The 22111-nt window shown below is 45.6% G+C and overlaps 1 protein-coding gene across 2 annotated transcripts in view; it reads left to right on the top strand.

The window, feature by feature from the left end:
* PRRG2 (proline rich and Gla domain 2) overlaps window positions 1–22111 on the top strand; it is a 141824-nt gene that overhangs the window by 97701 nt on the left and 22012 nt on the right. For both annotated transcript variants that reach the window (XM_069200980.1, XM_069200979.1), the window contains one exon: window positions 19498–19656. In XM_069200980.1, coding sequence (XP_069057081.1) covers window positions 19498–19656 — 159 coding nt within the window. The remainder of the gene's footprint in view (window positions 1–19497; window positions 19657–22111) is intronic.

Below are 22111 nucleotides of genomic sequence, written 5' to 3'. Positions count from 1 at the left end.
CCTAAACTATTCTTCTGGGAATTTGACTTCGCTATGAGGGGTGTGAAATTTATTTAAAAATATCTACTTGACGTTAGGACATGTCCCTTTTATAAATCTACTTGTCCTGTGTAAAAAAAAAAAATCTACTTGTCCCTTTGGTGCCATGTACAACGGCAACAAATTATGACTACAATCTCATTATAAGAACTCTGATAATATCCTCTTTGATTATGCCAGGGCTAATACTACAAAAGGGCATGATTGCTAGCAATTTCCTTATTTTGCCACCTTCCCACAAATCTACATAATGGGGCTGGAGGTAGTGGTAAACAAAGGTTCCAGGGTTGGAATGTCCTTTTGAGTCTTTGCAAACCCATTAACTTACATGTTTTATGGGTTTTCACCAGCTCTTCTCTAATCTTTTCCCATACTGGTAAAGGTTGGATATTTACTCCTGACCGGGGCAGCAGTAAAACGTCTTCCAGGGTTGGAAAAAAGTGTTTGGAGGGAAAGTGAACTTGTAAAAACTCAACTTATTTGCACATGAGCAAATCACATGCATATTTGCTTGTGCTAAAATATAGTTCCCAAATATTATCTAGGAGTGCGATTTTTCTGGTCTACTTCTGTCAATTCTTGTGAGTTTATGAAATATGTTAATCTGCAGTAATGCAAAGGCATATACAGTGGGTGCCCTAATTGTTTGTATTACAATTCTATCTCTTTCTCTAGCCATCTACTGGCTGTCTTCGCTGTGAATGATTGCTATCTGCTCTTTCACAAGGAGCATATTAGCACACAGTTTTGTTCAGTGCCAGAAACTACTGTGGAAATGTGTGCTTGAGACCAAAAAAGTATTTTTGCTCTATGCCAATGTTTGTTAAAATGGTGAAGGCCAGGCAGCTTCCACAACAATAAAGTTTTATAAAAGTCATGACAAGATAAGACATGCATTGACAAAACCAAAAGACTGACCAAAGATGTGAAGCTTATTGGCTTTGCCAATGCTTGTTCAGTTTCATGTTTTCCATAATCTTGTTGAAACTGGTTTCCATTATGAATATTTTTGGGAAATACTAGCATGCACCAAAACATTTTACTGAATGATGCTTCAAAGAAGTAGTACCTAAAATTTCACAGTAATTTAATGAAATATTTTTTTCACAGGTGCATTTTTTTGTTTTTGCGAACATTTTATTTTGAAAACAGTCATCACTCTTGCGTTCAAACTTCTGCAAATATTTGCATTTAATCAGAGAGCATTCTGGGAACACGATATGTTGCCCCATATTGTTAAACAATGCAAATATGTGTACATATTTTTTTACTGGAATCAGTATGTAGGGAATCTGAGCTTACAACATGTTCTTAGAGTGCTCACCCTAATAATAAATGCTTTTCTTTAATGAACCATATATACAAGCTCCAGCAACAATAACGTATGGACACCCATCTGACCTCAACTGCAGACAATTCCCTTGCCTGCTCTATGTGGTGCTGTAAACTGGCAGCCAAAGGGTTTGTGCTGTATGGGGTTGGGCCTACTTGTTACAAGGACAAAATAAACAAGAAAACCTGTTGTGCTTGATACTAAACAATATGTCGTGGGTGTCGGGCTATAGGAATTACTCACCCCTGCAGGCTATATGTTTATAATGTCCTGTATTCTGTCTGCATAGTTATTCTGCAGTACACACCCTCCCCACCACTGGGGATTAACTTTAATCCAGGTCATAGCACTTGATGGTCTCAGTTCATCAAACAATATTAATGGAAGAGAACAGCCAATCAGGTAAACCATAACCTATCTCAGTTGTGCTTCGACGCCTATCACCGTTATGATTAGGAAACAAACAAACGCACATCACCCCTGCATGTTCTCGGTATTTAAGATGACCGAGTATTGTGCGGTCTGAGCCCAAAAACACTCTAAGGTCCACATTTGAATGTGGCATGATCACAAACCAATTGCTTCTTTAAGTAGGTTTGTCCTATGAGGTTGGCCCTTGCCCCATCTTTATTTTACGCGAGGTTGAGCTTTTAATTTGGGAGCAGTTTTGCTAAATCCTTCTATTCCTTTAATGGGTCAGTTACTACCACTAAATTGACACGGGTAGAAATGGAGCTATCTGTTTGCCTTCGTGAGGACCGGGGGGGAAAGTTATTGTGATTAATAGTAATAAATAGAATTGACTTATTCCATGATAAAACCAAATCTTGTTAGTCATTAAACATGCTCTTCACAAAACTGAAAAAGATACCCTTGGATTGGTAGCTACAGCTAATCTATATTTGGAAGGCCATGGTAAAGAATGTATTTTTTTCTTTTTAAATGAATGTAACTAGATTGTTATTAGAACGATACAATTGGTAACTTAGGGCCCCTGGAGTTGAAGAGTTGTGGCTGGACTTCATCCAAGCACAAGCTGGCTAGATAATTAGTGTTCCTGCTTTGATCACTCTTTATGCACCAAACTGCTGATGTTTATTATGTTGGTCCTCTTTTAGAACCTTACAAAATAATGAGTACCTTTTTATAAGTGCCACTATTGCTGTTGGTCCTAGAGGCTTTGACGTTGTACTTAGCAGAGCTAAGACTTAATTTGGACCATAATCCTATTTCGATTTGCTGTATTCTTTTCTTGGCTCTGATGAAGCAACATTTGTAATTTGAAAAGACGCAACACACGTGTTGGCTTTGGCTTTAGTTCTGCAAGAGAATAACAATTAAATTTCTTCTTGAAAAAATCTTGTTCAATCATTACTAATTAAAAAGGGAGCCTCTGCATCTGTCTTCAGTGTTGATCATTAGGCCTCACCTAAAACAGCAGCTTCAGAGCAGAATTTTGAACTTGCTTCGCGCAAAATGTGTTTGTTGAGAAGAGATGAGTCTGTGTTCTGTTTTGACCAAAAAAGATCTTCTGCTGAGAACACCTCCATTTGAGATTTGTCAAACAGTGCCTGTAAGAATGCGAGTCAGGAATTGTACAGGACGTTTCCGAGTGAATGTAGATGAGAAACTGGTGTAGGAGATGAGGGGAGAGGATGTGGCCGAACGGCCAGAGCTGCCGCCTTTGGAGCTGGGGAACCAAGCTTGAGTGTCGGCATCAGCTCAATATCCTGTAATTCTGGGCAAATCACTTTATCTCCCCGTGCCTACCAAAAATGAATGTGCCTGTGTGTAATGTAACTGGTGCTCGTGTAAATCGCTTCAATACCTCAGGGTCGCGTTCGCGCCATGTAAAACGACAAAAAAACCTACAAAAATGTACTTATAGCTGATCAACATCTGCTGGCTATAGAGTCAAGCGATAACTCTACATATGGGTAAATGTGATGACATCTGTGGAGGTGAGTAGCATCTGTCACCAGCTGCATTTCTTCCCCTTTTGTCTCATTCTTGCTTGGGGGGAACTGGGCGATGCCCTAGTTTACATTTTGAAACGTTGTAGCATGACAGAGTTCTGAAGAATGGCTCCTCTGTGCATGCAGAGGAAAACTCCTCAATGGAATTTGGATCTGGCGTTGCAAGATTGATTGACAAAGAGAGAACCCCTCATCCGGTTGACAAAATCCAAGTTTTTTTCATTTTTATGGACCTTCCCCATATTGTACGAGAAGCTAACACTACAAGAAATCCTTCTCAGTCATTCACTTAGAGTGTGATCAGTGTACAGCGTGGCTCATCGGCCACCAGACTTGGAAGCTTTAAATAAGGATAAAATGGTGCCTGACAGCTAGACTGTTACTATTCTATTTTTGGGTCTGACACAATGGCATCTTGTGCCAGGGGAACACATTGCCATCCTGGCACCCCTACATCTCTTCTTTTACAGTGGAAAAGAAGAAAGCTGCTGTCGCAGCTGCAAAGTCCATGTTTTTTCCTGTGGTTGTTTTCGGGGCCGGGAATCCCTGTGTACCTTGGGCATAAACCTTTTTATCTTTTCCCTCTTGACTAAGCCTCCGTTATATGCTGGTCATGTGAGCCCCCAGGGCTTCGAGCAGAATCATAACGATCAAACATGCATGGTTTGATATCTCTGCAAACATCAACTGCCCTCCAGCAGTTGGCACCCCATAAGTAGAAATTGTAGCTTTACCCAGAATGGCCTTCATGAGATACATAGGTCCTTCATAGCTGACCTGGACCACATGATTCAGTTCAGCACCAAGTCCAGATTCAGAAATAAGGCTGAGAGATGGAAACGGAAACACAAGTAGATTTTGTCTCCCCACAGTAAACCTAGTACAGCTTGTCACTTAAGTGTGCCGTGCAACTGTTCCCACTGCTGGTCAGATTAGTTGGAAAGCACCGTCCTTTCCCTTCCGTTTACCAAGGACTCTGTGTCCTAGAGATGGTTAGGTGGGGAAAGTGAATAACCTCACCATATTTGCAATGTGTAAAGATCTTTCATCAGTGTGTCATTAAGTACATGGTGTACCTCTTCCTCCTCAACATCCCATTTGTAGCCTGGATGAGGTTACATTCCCCAAATCTCCTTTGAAGGTCTTTTAAGGATTGGTCCACAGGTTCAGATGGGCCTATCTGCTTTGGGCCTTAAAGCAGGATTCCTCTGCCTGCTAGGTGCGGACGTAAAACTGAGCAGTTCCTGCATTTTGTTAATTCTACAAGCAGTATTTGGATGAAGTGTTAACATACCACGCATGGAGTTGATGTGCATTGCGGAGGCCTTTCATAGTCAACAGCAGCCTGAAGGCGCTCTGTCATCTTCAATAGTTGTGGTCCGGCATAATCTGCGCTCATCCAAAGATCACAGGAATTACGTGCACCAACACCATCATGTTGCAGTGTTATAATACAGTGTTTATCAGCATGTCATTGTTTTGGCCTGATGCCAGTGTGTATAGTAGGTTTAAAACGGGGAAAGCTAATGCAATTTTGAAGCTGTGTGCCAGTGGCTGCAATATTTTACAGCATGCAGCCATGTTTTGCCCCTTGTAAATCACTCCCTGACTGGCAGTTCCCCTTCTGCCATTCCCAGATTGTCCTGCAGCTCAGAGTTGATTAGTATGGACATCTCTCCACTCCAGAGTGGTTAAAGTTTAGAAACCAGTCCAGTGCAGCCCTGCACTTTCCTTTCCGGGCCTGAGAGGTACTTGTGGCCGAAATTACTTTTACTAAGCCAAGCTTGTTTCTGCTTGTAAGATGACTTTATGATGCTGGTTTCTAAAGAGTTACTGATATGGCGACTTTGGTCAGGAGACTTCCTCTGGGGCGTGTGTGGCATTTTTCAGACTCTGAAGTCACAGCGGCGCTGTACTCTATTATTTGGGGGTCAAGGACTGCAAGTTTTCGTGTTTATTTTGTTCATGGGACAGATAGGTCCAACCTCCTGCAACACAAACCCTTTGGCTGCCAGTTTACAGGGAAAGGAACTGTCTGCAGCTGAGGTAATATTTGTGTCCATAAGTTATTGCTGTTCAAACTTGTATTTATGGTTCATTGATGCAAAGCCTTTATTATTAGGGTTAGCGCTCTAAATAAACTTTTTAAGGTCACACGGCACTACTGACAGTGGTTTGAGCTAAAAAAAAAAAAAGTATACATAAGTTTGAACAGTTTAACAATATGAGGCTCCGTATAATGCTCCTAGAATGCTCTCTGATGAGATGCAAATGTTTGCAGAAGCTTGTCAGCAAGATTGCTTTCAAAATAAAACATTTCCAAAGAATGCAACGAGGGGGGGGGGGGGAAAAAAAACGTTTCGCTACTATGACATTTTAGGTGTTATTTCTTTGAAGCGTAATTTAGTAAAACGTGTTGATGCATGCTAGTATTTCCCAAAAAATTTCATAAAGGAAAATGAGTGTAACCATTTTCAACAAGATTATGGGAAACAAGAAAAAATAATGAGCACTGGCAAAAGCCAACTGATCCGACATTGGTTGTCAGTCTTTTGGTTTTCTCAATGCTTGTCTTGTTTTGACTTGGCTTTTGTAACTCTTTATTATTGTGGGAGTTACCAGGTGCTCACCAGTCTAACAAACATTGGCAAACAGCAAAAAAGGCTCGGCTCAAAAAATACACACTGCCACAGCAGTTCCTGGCACTGAACCAAACTACTTTGTATGCTAATATGCTCCTTGTGGAAGAGCAGAATGCTATCACTCATAGTAAAGCCAGCTGATAGATGGATAGAAAGAGAAACATAATTTTAATAAAAACAAAATCTCTTGGTTAATGCAAGACCTAATTAGGGGTCCAATTCTTGAAAGAAAAAGTCACAAAAGTGCACCCAGGGGTATGTCTTTGCATTAGTGGGTTTCATGAATTCACAAGAATTTACAGAAGTAGAACACGAAATTGTACTCTTAGAAAATATTTGTAAACTGTATTTTAGCACGAGCAAATAATGCAGGTGTAGCTTTGCTCATGCAAAAATCTATTGAGTGTGTACATGTTCACTTACCCTCCAACCACTTTTTCCCCAACCCTGGAAGAACGTCTACTTTCGCCCTTGTCAGTAGTTAATTTCCAACCCTTCTCAGTATGGGAAAAGATTAAAGAGATAGTGAACATCATTAAAACACACAAGTTATAGATTTGCTCACACTCAAAGGCATTCCATCCCTGGAACTATTACTTAATGCTTCCTCCAGCCCCAATATGTAGATCAGCTGAAAGATGGCAAAATAGGGAAATTGCTATAGTAGGGCTTAAAAGTGCTAGTATTCAAGCCCAACCATAGTATTAGCATTGTGTAATCAGAGAGGCTATTTTCAGAGCTCTTAAATAATGAGATAGCTGACATTTGTTGCCACACTACATGGCACCAAAGGGACAAGTAGATTTTTTGTTGTTGTACAGGATAAGTAGATCTAAGAAGCAACCTTTACCATGGACAAGTAAATGTTTTATTAAATTCCACACCCCTGGGAAGAACAAGAACATCAGTTGGTGGATGCTTGCAGTCTTTGGATTGTTTCAGTTTGTTTACATTGTATGAGTGATTGGGTGGACCAGAAAGCAGACCCTGTCTGTAGAATTTGGTGCTGATTGTTCTGTTGTCAGGCCAACACTGCTCTTAAAGTACAATGTGGCACCTGGTCTCTTTTATCCAGTGTTGAAAATAAACACCTTACTGTTTGTGGCAAAAATGCAAATACATTCTTCAAAAAGTTGGAAATCCCTTCTGTCCAGTCATGGCAGCAAGGACAATTCTGGAGGCTTTCTGAGTGATTTAGAAAAAAAACGTATATTGGGCAGGGGGAGCGTGGCTTGCAAGCCAAAGATGGCAGACATATCCCGAGCCATCCATCACCTGGGGTCAAGGCGAGCCACACCATCAACAGAGCCACGCCATCAACACAATATTAGTGGCAGTCCATCTGCAGCTACATTTTAAACCAAAGAGTGCCCTTTACTATGTGGTGGTAGCTGTCCCAAGTCGCAATGTGCCTCTGACCCCGGCCCCCCAAGATGGCAACTGGGACCTGGGGGACTGAATCCTACAAGTTGGCTGGCCTGTGTTGGGAGGGTGGCGCAGTCCCATGTATGCCGGTTTAGGAGGTACCAGTATCAGCCCTTGCAGGACTCCTGGTGGCAGCTATATGACACAAACGAGAGACATGTGACACCGCAACTGCCGTCTGAGGAGCCTCAGGGCCTACATCGGGACCATGTGTCTGAGAACACGATTGAGGGAAGGACTGGGGGCTAGACAGCTGACTCCCTTGGTGTTAGTCGAACCTGGCTGGAGGTCACCTGGGTGCCAAGCGTGCACATTTGTATCTTTTGCTGCCTGTCCTGGCTTCAGCACACTAGCAAACCTGACATCCAAGATGGCTACTGGGGCCGTAGGAGTTCGTACCGTCCTGAACTGACGATCTGCACTATATGGGCGGTGAGGTCCTGTGTACACCGGGATGCGGTCATTAGTCTCAGGGGGCCCCCAATTGAAGACGTGTGGCCCTGATCTGGTGAGTGGTGGGCGGTGGACCAGCTAACGCCCGCTGTATGTGGGAGGACGGATCACCACAGGGCCTGTATCTGGGCTCGGCACCAAGTACTATGGCTGTTAAGTGACTAGGGACCCACTAGCTGCTCCCCCACTGTGATTGGTGATGATTGGGAGGCTTGGCCAGGAGGGCGGCTTGAATATAGTTGGGAGATTGCTGCTCCTGGATTTGACCTGCACGGGAAAACATGAAAGGCTGAGTTTGCGAGAGTTTACGATGAAGACACCAGAGGTTGAGAATCCCCCTTGACTGGGTGTATTGTGAAGGTCCCCAATAGAGGCTGAGAGGGCTGTTCCCCCATTCTGTATTGACCAAGGAACTGAGAGATGTTGACAGTCCCCTTGCTTCTGCCCGACCCCACCAAGGGACTAAGCTGAGGTGTGTTTGGATTGTTGGGCCCCGCATGGACATTGCGGACGGAGCCCTGAGCCTACTGGGGTGTAGGCCTCCCCTGTGTGGATTCCCCACCTTTGCCTACACTCCAGATGACTGCCTCCCCTGCTCTAATTAACGTGCCATGGGTGGTCGCTGACCCACCTGGGCACCCTCCTCGCAAAGTGCTCTGGCTGGTGGGGTGCTCTGGCACTTGGCCTATTTTAGGAAGTCACCATCACCCCTACTTTCGCACAGAAGTGCCAGAGGGAGCGTTACTGACATCGGACTGCATCCCTGGCCGACCTCACAGAGTGTCTGTATCTTGCCTGGAGCCACACGTGTTGGCAGAGGCCCTGTGGCTATGTGCTTGTTCCTTTCCCTGGTGCCATGTTTTTTCTATGTAGCAGAGTTCAATTCTGATGCAACTGGAGCTGGTAGCCCTGAGCCTTAAGGGGGCTTGAACAAGCTATTCCTATGGGGAAACCGAGGGCCAAACTGACTGAAGCACAACCTGGGTCGCTGGATACTTCCTGTCCCCCACTTGTGGACCCTGAGGGGCCAGAGCCTCCGGGGGACCTTAGCCATCTCCACTTGGACAAAATCCTTTCCACCATAGCAGACACCAAGAGCACCCTCCCACAAGATATTAGTGCAGTGTCAGTGGGCCTGGGCCTTCTACAAGCCGAACACCACAAGTTGGTTAATCAGGTTAAGGAGTGTGTCTGTGAACTACAGGTGGAACACCAGATAGTGACTCACCAAATTGCAGACCTGACTGACAGGATGCGTGTCCTGGAACACCAGGTAGAAGACCTGGAGGGGCTCAACCAATGGAATAACATCCGGGTGGTAAGACTCCCTGAGGGTACAAAGGGGGGGCCGACATAGTGACCTATCTGAAACGGGGTCTCGATGGAGGTTTCCCCAAATCATCTTACTGGTGTGCACCTACAGAGTAACGTCTCACCCACCGTGCCCCATCGTGGCTAAACTACTTCACTATAAGGACAGAGCTGTCATCCTCCAGAGGGCACGCACGGCAGGCCTTCACAGTGGACAATAGCAAAGTGTTGGCGTTCCAAGACTTATTGCTGCTTTGCAAATCAAGTGGGCTTCCTGCTTGGAAGTAGATGGCCCTCGGTGACAAGGGTTTGCAAAACTCTCTGATGTTCCCTGCCAAACTCAGAATAATACTCAAAGGCACTATGCACTTCTATGAAGATTCTGGCGTGGGATGAGACTGGTTGGAGGCCTATGGAGCTGGGTCAACTCTCCTGACTGCACGACCCAAGCCAAGCGCACCTAGATGAAGGTCCAAGAAGTGCTTACTAGGGGCCTCATGTGGCAGATCCCTGAATAGACCGTCCCCATCGCAGACTGAGGGCACGCTCCAGGCTGTGGCTGCAATCGTGATGACCCAAAGGTCTGATTCAGAGACTTGCACCCCTTCGGAGCACAAAGCTATGATCTTGGAATCGGAGTCTTCCTTGGTGGATGGTACCGGCTCGCCTACGGTGACATCAGTCTGTAGATACCTTGAGCTGATGAAATCTGTCACTGGCACTTTGGACTATTGAGGGGTTATGGTCTGGGATGGACGCCTCTGCACTGGAGCTTTGGAGGCTTGTGAATGTTCCTGTTCAGGGGTGACTACATATATGGATTTCTGATGCTTATTCTGGGGGTCAGCACCAAAGATACATTGGTGGCCAGATGTGGGCAGTGTCACATCCCAGGATGGTAAGCATGTCCAGGGCCAACATGTCACTGGTTTAGCCTGCACAACCCTCCCGGATTGACCCCTGCCAAATGACTGGAGGAGGTGTTCTACAGAGAATGTTTTTGCTTTTCAAGTTTGTGTGGCCAGCCATTGCTGGGCTTCTCTTGGGATGAGGAGTTTACATTTGGGATTCTTACTTGTCTCAAGGATTGCACTACATGTTGACGGGGAGGTCTGAACATGAGGGGTGGTGGATGTCCCGAACACAGGACACGCACATTATACGATTGGATGCCAGATCAGCGTCATACACTAACTTTCTTGTCATAGAATATCCGGGGTATGGGCTCGGCCTCCAAGCAACGTAACATACACAGGTATGTATTGAGATTGGGGGAGGGCTGCAGGTGACTATGCTGCAGGAGACCAATCTTACTGGGGGGGGGAGGGGAGATTAATTGTCTACAGCGTAGGTGGTGGGGCCAATTGTATGCTACCTCCTACTCTGCCTTTGTTTGGGGGCACTAATTGGGGATGAGACGCCCTTCGAACTTGTCCATTCCTCCATTGACAAGGAGGGCTGTTATGTCCTGATTAAGGGTAGGTTACTGGGCAGGGATATTACCTTGGGTAGGGTTTATGCTCCAAAGCAGGTTGCTTTCTTTTAGTCCCTCTCTGCACTCCTGGTGCCTTTGGTAACAGACAACCACTTATCGGGTGGGGTTTTTAATTGTGTAGCTGATATTATGCTTGACTGTCTACCCTTCCATTCCTCCCCCCCCACCCCCCCCTTTTTGCAGGGCACATGGCTTATAAGATGGCAGAGGGCCTCAGGGACTGGCTAGGGCACTGGGAACTGCTGGATACTTAGAGAACCCAACAAGGAGAGACACAGGATTACTCATATTAATCTCCCATCTACCAACTCCACACCCGATTAGATAACTTTGTATGTTGAATAGGCTTAGTCAATATGTGACACACACTGGGTACTTACGCATATCCTTTTGGACCACAGCCCTCTGCTGTTGGGCTTTCAGCCTGTTGGAGTGCCCGTAAATCCCTACATGGCGACTTAACCCACTGTCACTGGAAGATGCTTGCTTTTGAGAGTCTCTGGGTGAGGCTTTTGTTGGGTACTTCGAAATTAATCCGGGTTCTGTACCCGGGTTCTGTACCCTCTGGCCTGGTCGATTGGGAGGCATTTAAGGTGGTGGTTCGCGGTCATTGTTTGGGTCACTCGGTCGGTGTTCAGAAGGAGCTGGACGGGGAACTTCGATCTCTACTTGGTAGGTTGCATAAGCTGACTAGTGGTATGGAAACCGATGAGGCAGAGCTAACTAGATTTTGGGAGGCTTGGGGAACAATATAATACTTATTTAGAATGCTTGTGCTGCCACGACTATAAGAATTATATTGCCAGGGTGCACAATGAAGGAGGACAGCCAGGTAGGCTTTTGTCTTGGCTTATTAGACCAGAATGCCAGAGGCCCCTATCACACATATCCTAGCAGGTGATGGCACGTCACTTTATTCTCCTAAGGCCGTTAACACCTCATTTAGGGAATATTATGAAACATTCTATAGGTGCCTGGTAGCTCCCTCGCCTAGTTTCCAGGAAGACTTCCTGGACTGACTGCTACTGCAAGAGCTTGCTAGGGAGCACCTTTGAAGGACTGGTGATTACTCTGGAGATTCGGTTCACTATGAAGAAAATGGCTACGGCCTACCCGCAGACTTTTACTCCACATTTGCGGGGACCCTGGGCCAAGGCTGGAATCACTCTGTATGTTGATTCGCTGCAGCAGGGGGTGCCACCTGAATCTACTCAGGATGCAGTTGTGGTTCCACTTCCCAAGACTAAAGCTCAGGGAGCCAATACTTTAGAGTTTCATCCTGTATCCATGCTCAACATGAATCTCAAAATCCTTAGCAAGGGTCTGGCCCTCCAGCTACTTTCCAGCATGCCCGCACTTATACACAATGAGCAGAACGGTTTAATTCCAGCCTGCAGTACTTCCCTTTTGATGGCTATACCATGTCCTTTATTATCCAGAAGCGCAGTCTTGCCCGCGGGCCATGCTTATATCGATGGACCTTGAAAAGGCCTTCAACACGGTAAGATGGTGGAGGAAGCAGGTTCTCGGGTGCACTCAAATAAAATACACCATGCAGAGAGTCCAGTGAATCCCCAATTGGTTTGCAGAGACCAAAGTAGATAGGATTAGTGCTCTAGTTTGTGGTAGTGTGGGCGAGCAGTTAGACTTATCAGAGGGAAGTGCTAAGCATCTGTTTTACTCATAAAGGCAATAAATGAGACATGCACTCAAAGAATAAATCTGAGACCAATTAAAAACATGCTTTTGTTTATCTAGACTTTAAACCCAAGAACTTTGTTACAAGGTAAGTACGGTTTAAGCATAAATAGTTTTTAGTTTAGAAAATCAACACAGTGCAATTTCAGAGTTCTTCAATGTTAACCTATGGAGGAAAATAATGTTCAGCAAACACAGGGTTAACAATGACTTATGAGACCAATCTTGGAGAGTTAAGGTAAATACTAGGCACTGATCAGAACCACACCAGCAGGTCACTCCAAACAGCACTGGGGTGGCAGGGTGCAAGGATGCAGCAAGGTGTCAGGTGCCTCATGGTTTTTTATGGGGAATTAGTCCTTGTGAAGACAGGCTGCAGGCTCTGGCTAGGAAGCCAGCCGTTGACTGCAAACAGGTAGGTTGTAGACTTGGGGTGTTCAGGGATGTAGGTGCACTTTTGTCCTTTTCTCAAAGGGCCCAGGGGTGATTGATGCAGGGATGTCCTTGGGCGTCGGGTTTCTCCGTCTGGGAGCACTCTTGTCAGGGCGTCCTATGTGTTGAGGCTGCAGGTGTCATAGGGGAGTCCAGCAGGGGAGAACCCAGGGTGGACCCCAGGGTGGACTCAAGCTCAGGGGTGCCAGGGACATCGTTTGCACTGGTGACCCACCTCCGATTGGGTCGTGGGTGGCAAGTGCAGTGGTTGCTGGAGTTCTCTCTCACCAAAAGGCCGCAGGAGAGGGGGCCTGCATGTAGAGGCTGCAGGCAACTTGGGGGACTCCAAGTCAGCTGCTGCTTCTTTTCCTCTTCTGCAGGTGCAACTCTCCTGTGTCCTTTTCTTCATAGGTAGTCCAGATCTGAGTTCTAAGATTCAGGGGTGCCACCTAAATGCTCAATTTAGGGGTGTTGCAGGGAGTGCCAATGGGTGGACCCCTTTTAGGGTTACTACACCCTTCTTATGACCACTTCTGCAGGGAAGTAGGCATAACCCTAACCCTAGTGGCCTAATTCCTTCCAAACGAGATGGAGGAATTTTAAAAAATAGTGTCCATTTCAGCTTGTCTACTTAAGGGGTAGGACTGGTATGAAGTGGGCACACCTTCAAATCTGACTAATCTTCCCTCCTGTGCTGCTGCCAAAAGTGGGGTCAGGACAGGGGAGTCAGTCATCTCCACCATCTGGAGAGACCTGGGTCGCATTAGAAAGATGGCTAGGTCTTTGAAGCTCCCCACCCTGGAATGTCCATTCTTCCTGGGTGAGGGGCTAACATGCCCAGTGCAGGCTTTTGTCTCTGGCCCGGGAGAGCGCTGACTCTCACCTTGTGGGGCCAGAAACATGTCTAAGGTGGCTGATCTGGTCAGGACCAGTCAGTCAGTACACTAGTAGCTGGTAGATTTTCAGGGGACACCTCTGTGCCCTCTGTGTGCAGTTATTGATAAATCCCCCACTGACATAAGTGACGGTTTATTAATCTGAGATGTTTGATACCAAACATCCCTATATTCAGGGAAGCCATCATGTAGCTGGGAAACTCGTAGTGACCAGTGTCCAGCACATGCATTTAAAATGGCTTCCCTTGTCACTTACCATGTCTGAGAATCAATCAAGACATAGGGGCATACCTGCTCGTGCAGATATGCCCTCACATGTAATATAATACACCCTCCCTTACATATATTGCATGCAGTGTTTTGGGGACATGGCACACAGGCTGTGCGCCATGTCGTGTTTTCACTTTTGTCTACACCAAGATACGCAGTCTGCAATGGCAGCCTGTCGTGCTTGATGAGGGGTCCCGTAGGGTGGCACAATTTGTGCTGCAGCCCTTGGGGACTCTCCTTAGCACCCGAGGCCTGCATTCCAGGGGTACCACTTACTAGGGGCTTACAAGGTTTTACCAATTTGGAAAAATTCCTGTGCTGTTTTGGAGGAAACCGATCTCACAATAGGGTCATGGTTAGTAGGAACCCAGTGCACTTTCAGTCAAAATTACACCAGAAACAGGGCGGATAATGTGTGTGTTGTGGGGGGGGAGAAGGAGAAGGAGGGGGAGGGGGTGCGGGGGTTGACCATATCAAGAGGCACTTCCCTACAGATGGGATTTCCTATTTGAGGTAATGCGACGGATGGGACTAGGAGAACGTTGGATTGATTGGGTTAAACTGCTTTAGGCTACTCCAACCGCATGGGTCAGAATGGGCACTACCATCTCCTCACAGTACAATGAATATAGAAGCAGCTGCCCTTTATACCCCCTTCTATTCACACTGGTCATTGAACCATAGGCAGAGCTCTTTTGTCAGGAAGGCATGGCCACCAGAGTGGAGATGGAGGGCCCGGAACATATCTCTTTATGCGGACGACCTCCTATTTTACCTGGCTGATGGCCCTCCTGGCTCTGCGGCTGCGATGCACCTTCTGGGGGAATTTGAGAAGGTTTCTGACCTCCGGATCAATAAAACCAAGACCTGCGTGTTCTCCATGTTGCCGGATGTCCAACAGCTGTCTGGTATCCCACAGGATTTCACGGAGGGCATGAGCAACGGACTACACATGCAGTGCTGCAGCTGTTGATGCCCTTGGGCACTGCAAGGCATTTGGTGATGTGATTTTATAGATCGTTGTCTGAGATGCTTCAGAAAGCCTTGTTGGCACTGCCGCCATTGGTGGGGAGCGACCCTCCCACCTGCTTACAGATCTGGTGATTAGAAATTGCAGATCAAGAGTGGCATAAGGTACTGGTGTATACTAAGAAAGTCTGAGGTTGAAATATACCTAATTCAGTTATGTTCCCATGACATACATGACATCCCATTGACTCCAGGTCATCTATGGCGGGGAACCGCGTGGCTGCCCTAGGTGTAGGCTCATGGATGCAGATTTCAGCCACGTGACCTGTAGCTTCCCCCATTTACAACCATTCTGGGACACAGTGATGGACACCCTGAATACCACACTGTGCCTGTCCCTTGCCTGCACCTTGGAGGTCTGCTCATTAGGTTTGTCCCCTACGCTGGAAGGTGGGCTCTTGATTCCTAGATTTGTTCCTGGTGCTGGCCAAGGGAAGGATAGCAATGGCCTGGAAGTTCACAGTGGGACCGGTAGTGGGAACCTGGGTAAAGGATGTCGCTGTGTGGACCAGGGCCCAGGAGAGGGCCCTGCTTAAAGAAGATGCTCATTGGGTGCTGAGACGTCCAATAGCGGAGTTGTGCACAAAGGTGTTGGAAGCCCTGGAGCACCCAGAAGGGGTTGCAGTTGAGGACCCTGAGGGACAGGTTAGACTGCCTGAGGGGGACGGAGAGGGCTACTTGCGACACTCCTGCTGTACTGCTAGATTACGACGCTGCCCACTGTAGTTGCAGACTTGCTGGACACACGCCCACTCGGAACACCATCACCCCTCCCCCTGTCTGCCACCCCCCTCCCCACGCTTATTGCTCCTGCTGCCGGGGGGGGGTCTCCTCCATTGTCCATTGAGTGGCTGCCTGACCCACTTCCGATCTTGTGCTTTATAGCTAATTCATGGTTTAGTTGTGGTCCTTTTTAAAAAAAAAAAAAAAAAAAAAACTTTTTCATACATTTGCTTCCACAGTTCCTATATCTTACTACTACATTCCAGTATGATTTATATTGAGGCTCAGAATAGACAGGCAAAATCGCTGGGGCATTACATAATTTGTGTTCTGGGTCATGTTCAAGCTGGGACACCAAAGAGTGGGAGATGATATCTGGGTCTTCAGTATGTGTTGAATTGCAGTGGTGTACCTCGCTCCCACTGCGGCATTGTTACGCTGTCATTCCTTATCATTGACCAGGCTGGAGAGATACTCCCTTTTTTATTTTTTCCTTGGCTATGTTTATTTGGCCACTGTATGTATTATTGCTTAATATAGACGTGCTGTGTTCTTCTTGACAATTCTTTCACTCTGCACTGTCTTCACTTATGTGTGTTGTTGATTACAATGCCAATAAACATATGTTAAAAAAAAGAAAGCTTGTATTTTGCAGTTTCAGGGTCCATCCACCGCTCAGCCCTTTACAACTTTTAGACAGGAGAACAGATGTAGGACACTGGGGTTGGTACTCATTTGACAAAAGTTATGTCACCTGTTAACCAAACTAAGTCAAATAGTCCTTTTTTTATTTTTCACTTAAAGAATCTAAAATTGGTTTTGAACTATGGGGGCCACACCTGTAAGAGTTTAATGTCAGAGACCGACCATTTCAAATTTGACTCTGGCGGTCGGAGTGTGGAACTGGTGACCGCCTAATCACGTTCTGACCCATACTGGTAAGGCAGTCCATGGTGGGTATTGCATTCATAATCCAATTATTCCAACTCAAAAAGTGTTACAATTTCTGGCATCCCATACAATAGCACACATTAACTTTTGCATTTAAAAACAGAAGTACAAACCAGCGGACATCCACTATTAGCACTACCTCGCTTCATACGTTTCATCATTTCTTGCACTTAAGGTATTGATGCGTTATGGAAGGTTGGGGACATGAAAGAATGAACAATCGGGTAAGACGGAGAAATAGTGATTCCCCCAATTGTATTCAGACATTTCCAGAGGGATGTATTTTGCATTCCTTCCTCAACTATTTATTTCTTTTCACAACTGTGATCCAGGGCAGGGCCCACAGCTCTACTGATGCACCACAACTCTTACTAGCAGCGCTGACTGCGGTTTCATTTCTAACAACCAACAGCTTTGTGGTTGCATTCAAAACCTGACCTGTTGCACCCCTGCTACTCTGATAATGTGACCAACTCAGAGCACTGTCAGCTTACCTTGCTCTTTCAGTACTGTGATACCAGGGGCCTAGCTTGGTCAGGAAGATTGGCTGGAGCAGGGGAGTGGTTTGTAATCTTCATCTTTTCCAACAATTATGCTGGCATAGCATGGCAATATACACTAGATGAGAAGCAGCGAGCGAGGTGGACTTAACAGGCAGTGAAAAGGTAGAGGATTTCAGATTGTAGGGGGTAATTAAAACACAGTATTTTGTAAAATAACTGGCAATTTTTAGCAACTTCAAAACCGAGAAGAGCGATTACGTTTGTGTGCATACAAATATTCTTGGTGAAGTCCAACAGACACCTCAACATATCTGACTGAAGGCACCTGTACCCAACTATTTACTAAAGAATGCATTTATAAGAGGAGTGCAACACCCTAAATACCCCCTCAAGCTACACCCCTGTGTGACACACACAGTTCTTCTGGTGCACCTCATTTCTGTTGTGCTGCACCCACACTGTTCTAGTCCTACTTTCTCCTTCCCTCTTGACGAAAAAAACCCTTGAGATCCAACTCCATTTTGAGTTGACCCTGACACCATCTTAGGTAACGAGAATCCGCATCCTCCCAGTTTTATGCAGAATCATTGTTATGACTGCCACTGTCGCAGATGCCATCTGACCTTATCTTTCTATGAACCGAGAAAGTGCCTAGTCATCGTAGATATAACACAAGATGCAACATCAATCTGGGGCAAAAGTCTACTTATCACTACAAGGTCAAATAAGAGCAAATACACACACATAACCAAAATATTTTAGTCTGAATTGATGTCCTTACTTATATGTTCATGAGGAAACGTCTCTGACGTACTCCGTGATGCACATATTCTATGCTGGACATTCCTAAAGTCTGTCAGGGGTTTTGATCTCTGATAAGATTTTAGTATAAAAGGGCTGCGACTTGACCACCTGTCGAGAGGTAATTCGCCCAGATTATCTCACAAGATTCTTGCCAAGACGGTCTCACTTACAGCCAGTGCACTTCGATGATGCTACATCTCACCTGATGCTGATAAAGCCACTGTTCGGAGGAAGGCAGCGAAAGTTTGCCCTTCACAAGGAACACTGCCTTCATGCCTCCGCTGATAAATGACAGCTCTTCTTGTCAACAAGGTATGCAGTATGTCGCTTCTCCCTAAAACTCTAGACTGCAAGTTGTTTACTCTCCATGCTCTCATAGCTAGCTCATAGAAGTAGGTTTTAGGATATTAACTTTTAGGTGGCATTTTACCTATGTTAAAAAAATTCATTTTGTTCTCATTCTTAAGTGTGCTTTCTTGCTGTTTTTATGATATCCTGTGTAATTCATTTTGATGTGCTGAGAAACGGATTTGCCCTGTTATAATAAATGTTTTTAGTTAAGTATCTATTCTTAGTGCAATGTATGTGTGATATTGTGAATAACGAGATAGGTTTGTTTCTGTTACCACAGTGCCACTGATCCTGTTGCAGGGATTATTAGTAACTAAAAACCAATAACTCTACTTCACCTATGTATTGAGTAAGGTTCTATGGGGCTACAATAACCTGTGTTTCAAATTCAGCACTGGTGCATTGAACAGTGTTTACCTGTGTCACCCTTGGGTAGGAAATCGAAACTTGTGGAACTACACCAGTGTCACAGTTTGGGCAACACACTCACCTTTCTAAAAACATGTCTGTACCACAGAAATGACAGGATCTTTAATCAGTATGTCAGAAAATTGCTACTTGCAACTTTATGGTTGTTTGGTGTCCCCAGATACAGGGTAGTACGCTCATGAGGACAGCATGGCCTATCTGGACTGGAGAATCATGTTCTAGTGACCATTGCGGAGACAGCCGCACTATTGATGGTCTGCAAGTGGCCATAACGTATCTATACTTTCACAGTAGTTACACTAATGTTAACAAATCACTATGCCCAACTAGTTGAATACTAGCATGGATGCTCAGTGTGCTCCAGTGTGTGTCCCCTTCTGCATGCCTCATTTCCAGCCATGGTGGTGGCAGCTTTCAATACCATAGCATTGTTGGTCTTTGCGTTGAGGCTGATACTGCTCCTAATTACACATAACAATATGGTGGATTTAGTGAGGTGATATACATGGCATTTCAAAATGTCCCTCGTGACCAGCTGTGCTCTTGCATGAGCACTTGACTGCTGACATTGCCTCAGGTCGCAAAAGCAAACTTTAAACATAGAGGTGGTAAAACGGTTCTCAGTACATTGGTAATGTTATACCAAAGAGCAAACAGCTGCCCATACGTGCTGCAGGGTCAGGGAGAGTAGTATGTTTGGTTTTTCTTATTCTCGTTTTGTGTTCTATTGCTTTTAGAGCACCCGTCAGCCTCACTGGAGTTATGCCACCCACCGCAGACGGTGTACCACTGACTGTACTGCCAGAGATGGAACCAGGTGCACCAGGACTGCCCTCGTATGAAGAAGCACTGGAGGCATCTGGCACCTACGATGCTCCCCCTCCACCATACCAGAGGTAATACTTTGTAATACCTATGTGTAATAACCTTTCCCATTCAGCTTGTGAGGTAATTATTATCTAATAACTTATCCCAGCTCGTTCACCATATGAGAGGTGCTAGGTATTGGATGGAAGAGCCCTGAGGTGGGTTCAAGACTACGCAGCCTTTGCTTTCGGTGTGACGACATTAAAAGGCATTGGCTGCAGATTTCTGAGCAGAGCTTTGGGCATCAGCACTCATTATATTACAGCCTAAGCTTTGGCTATAGCCCATACAATTTCCCTCTGTATTGGCATCAGACACACACTTGCAATTTATCACTTCGCAGTTCAGTACTTCATTACTATATACATACATACATATATATATATATATATATATATATATATATATATATGTATATATATATATATATATATGTATGTATATATATATATATATATATGTATATATATATATATATATATGTATGTATATATATATATATATATGTATGTATATATATATATATATATATATATATATATATATGTATTATGTGTTCGGTGGCATGTGTAGCTGCAGATACACCGGCTGTGCATTATGCTGCCATCTACTGTTGGGCTCGGAGTGTTACAAGTTGTTTTTCTTCGAAGAAGTCTTTTCGAGTCACGAGACCGAGGGACTCCTCCCTTTCGGCTCCATTGCGAATGGGAGTCGACTCCATCTTAGATTGTTTTCTTTCCGCCATCGGGTTCGGACGTGTTCCTCTTCGCTCCGAATTTCGAATCGGGTAAGTTAGATAAATATCGAAAATTCGACGGTATTATTCGCGCTCGGTACCGGTTTAGTGTTAGCATATCAACACCGATAGTAGAAGCGCTCTGGCGGCCCTTCGGGGCTTCCGCTCTTCAGTGGGACCTGGTCGGCCCGACCGCATCCATCGACGAAACTAATGGACCGGACCCCCTTCCGTTTCTGTCCGAAGTGGCACTCGAAGTATCCTTATACAGACCAACACTTGGTCTGTAATCTGTGTTTATCACCAGAACACAGGGAGGATACTTGTGAGGCCTGTCAGGTGTTTCGATCTAAAAAGACCCTACGTGATTGAAGAGCGAGAAGACTACAAATGGCGTTGACACCGAGAGAACAACTCTACGTCGAAGAGGAGGAAAGAATTTCCATCCAGGGGACGGACTCAGACGAATCCGAAAGTGAGCGACCCACGACGATGCAGAAAACAGTGAGCAAAACTGCCCCATCCAAGACTCACACAAAGATCGTTAAGGCCAAGGGGATGCCACCGCCAGCAGGCCAGGGCTTAACCCAACGAAAAGAAGGTGACCAAACATCGGCACTGAAAAAGGCCAAAGAATTGCCGAAGACATCCGACTCCGGTCGAGATTCAGGCACCGAATGATCTCAGCACCGAGAGTTCGATTCACCCAAGGTGAGAAAAGTAACGTCGGAACCGAAAAAGACTTTATCGGAAGCATCGGTACTGAAAAAAGCGGCTTTGGAGACAAAAAAAAGCTCTTACAAAGAAGAGCAAGGACTTTCCAGCCAAATGCATGAAAAACACAGATTTGAGCAGGAAATAAGTATGGGGGAACCAGACCATACGCAAAGGAGGTTGCAAATCCAGAAAGAGACTGGAAAAATACAAACTCTTCCTCCAATCAAAACCAAACGAAAGCTGGCATTTCATGAGTCAGAAATGAAGGCGAAGGTGGCCAGAGATAAAACCCCACCACCAAGGTTTTCGCCACAACCTTCCCCACTACACTCACCACAGCTGTCCCTGGTAACAACACCTCCAGTGCAGTCATCTACACATACAGGGATGACACAGGATGATCCGGATGCATGGAACTTATATGATGCTCCAGTATCAGACAACAGCCCAGATTGTTACCCAAAAAGGCCGTCACCTCCAGAGGACAGTACTGCATATACGCAGGTACTATCAAGGGCAGCAATGTTCCACAATGTAGCAATGCATTCAGAGCCAATACAGGATGATTTCCTGTTCAACACCTTGGCATCCACCCACACTTCCTACCAGAGTCTGCCAATGCTCCCGGGCATGCTCAAGCATGCAAAACAGGTATTCCAAGACCCATTTAAAGGAAGGGCTATCGCGCCTAGGGTGGAGAAAAAATACAAGCCTCCCCCAACAGACCCTGTGTTTATAACACAACAACTTATACCAGACTTGGTGGTAGGAGGAGCAGCAAGAAAGAGGGCAAACTCTCAATCGTCAGGAGACGCTCCACCGCCTGACAAAGAGAGTAGGAAGTTTGATGCAGCGGGCAAACGAGTGGCAGCACGGGCAGCCGATCAATGGCGGATCGCAAACTCTCAAGCCCTGCTGGTTCGCTACGACAGGGCACACTGGGACGAGATGCAACACATTATACAGCACTTGCCCAAAGAACACCAGAAACGTGCCCAACAGGTTGTGGAAGAAGGACAAGCGATATCCAA

This window comes from Pleurodeles waltl, chromosome 7 (assembly GCF_031143425.1).
Source record: "Pleurodeles waltl isolate 20211129_DDA chromosome 7, aPleWal1.hap1.20221129, whole genome shotgun sequence".
NCBI classification, from domain to species: domain Eukaryota; kingdom Metazoa; phylum Chordata; class Amphibia; order Caudata; family Salamandridae; genus Pleurodeles; species Pleurodeles waltl.
This window is presented reverse-complemented; position numbering and strand designations above follow the sequence as displayed.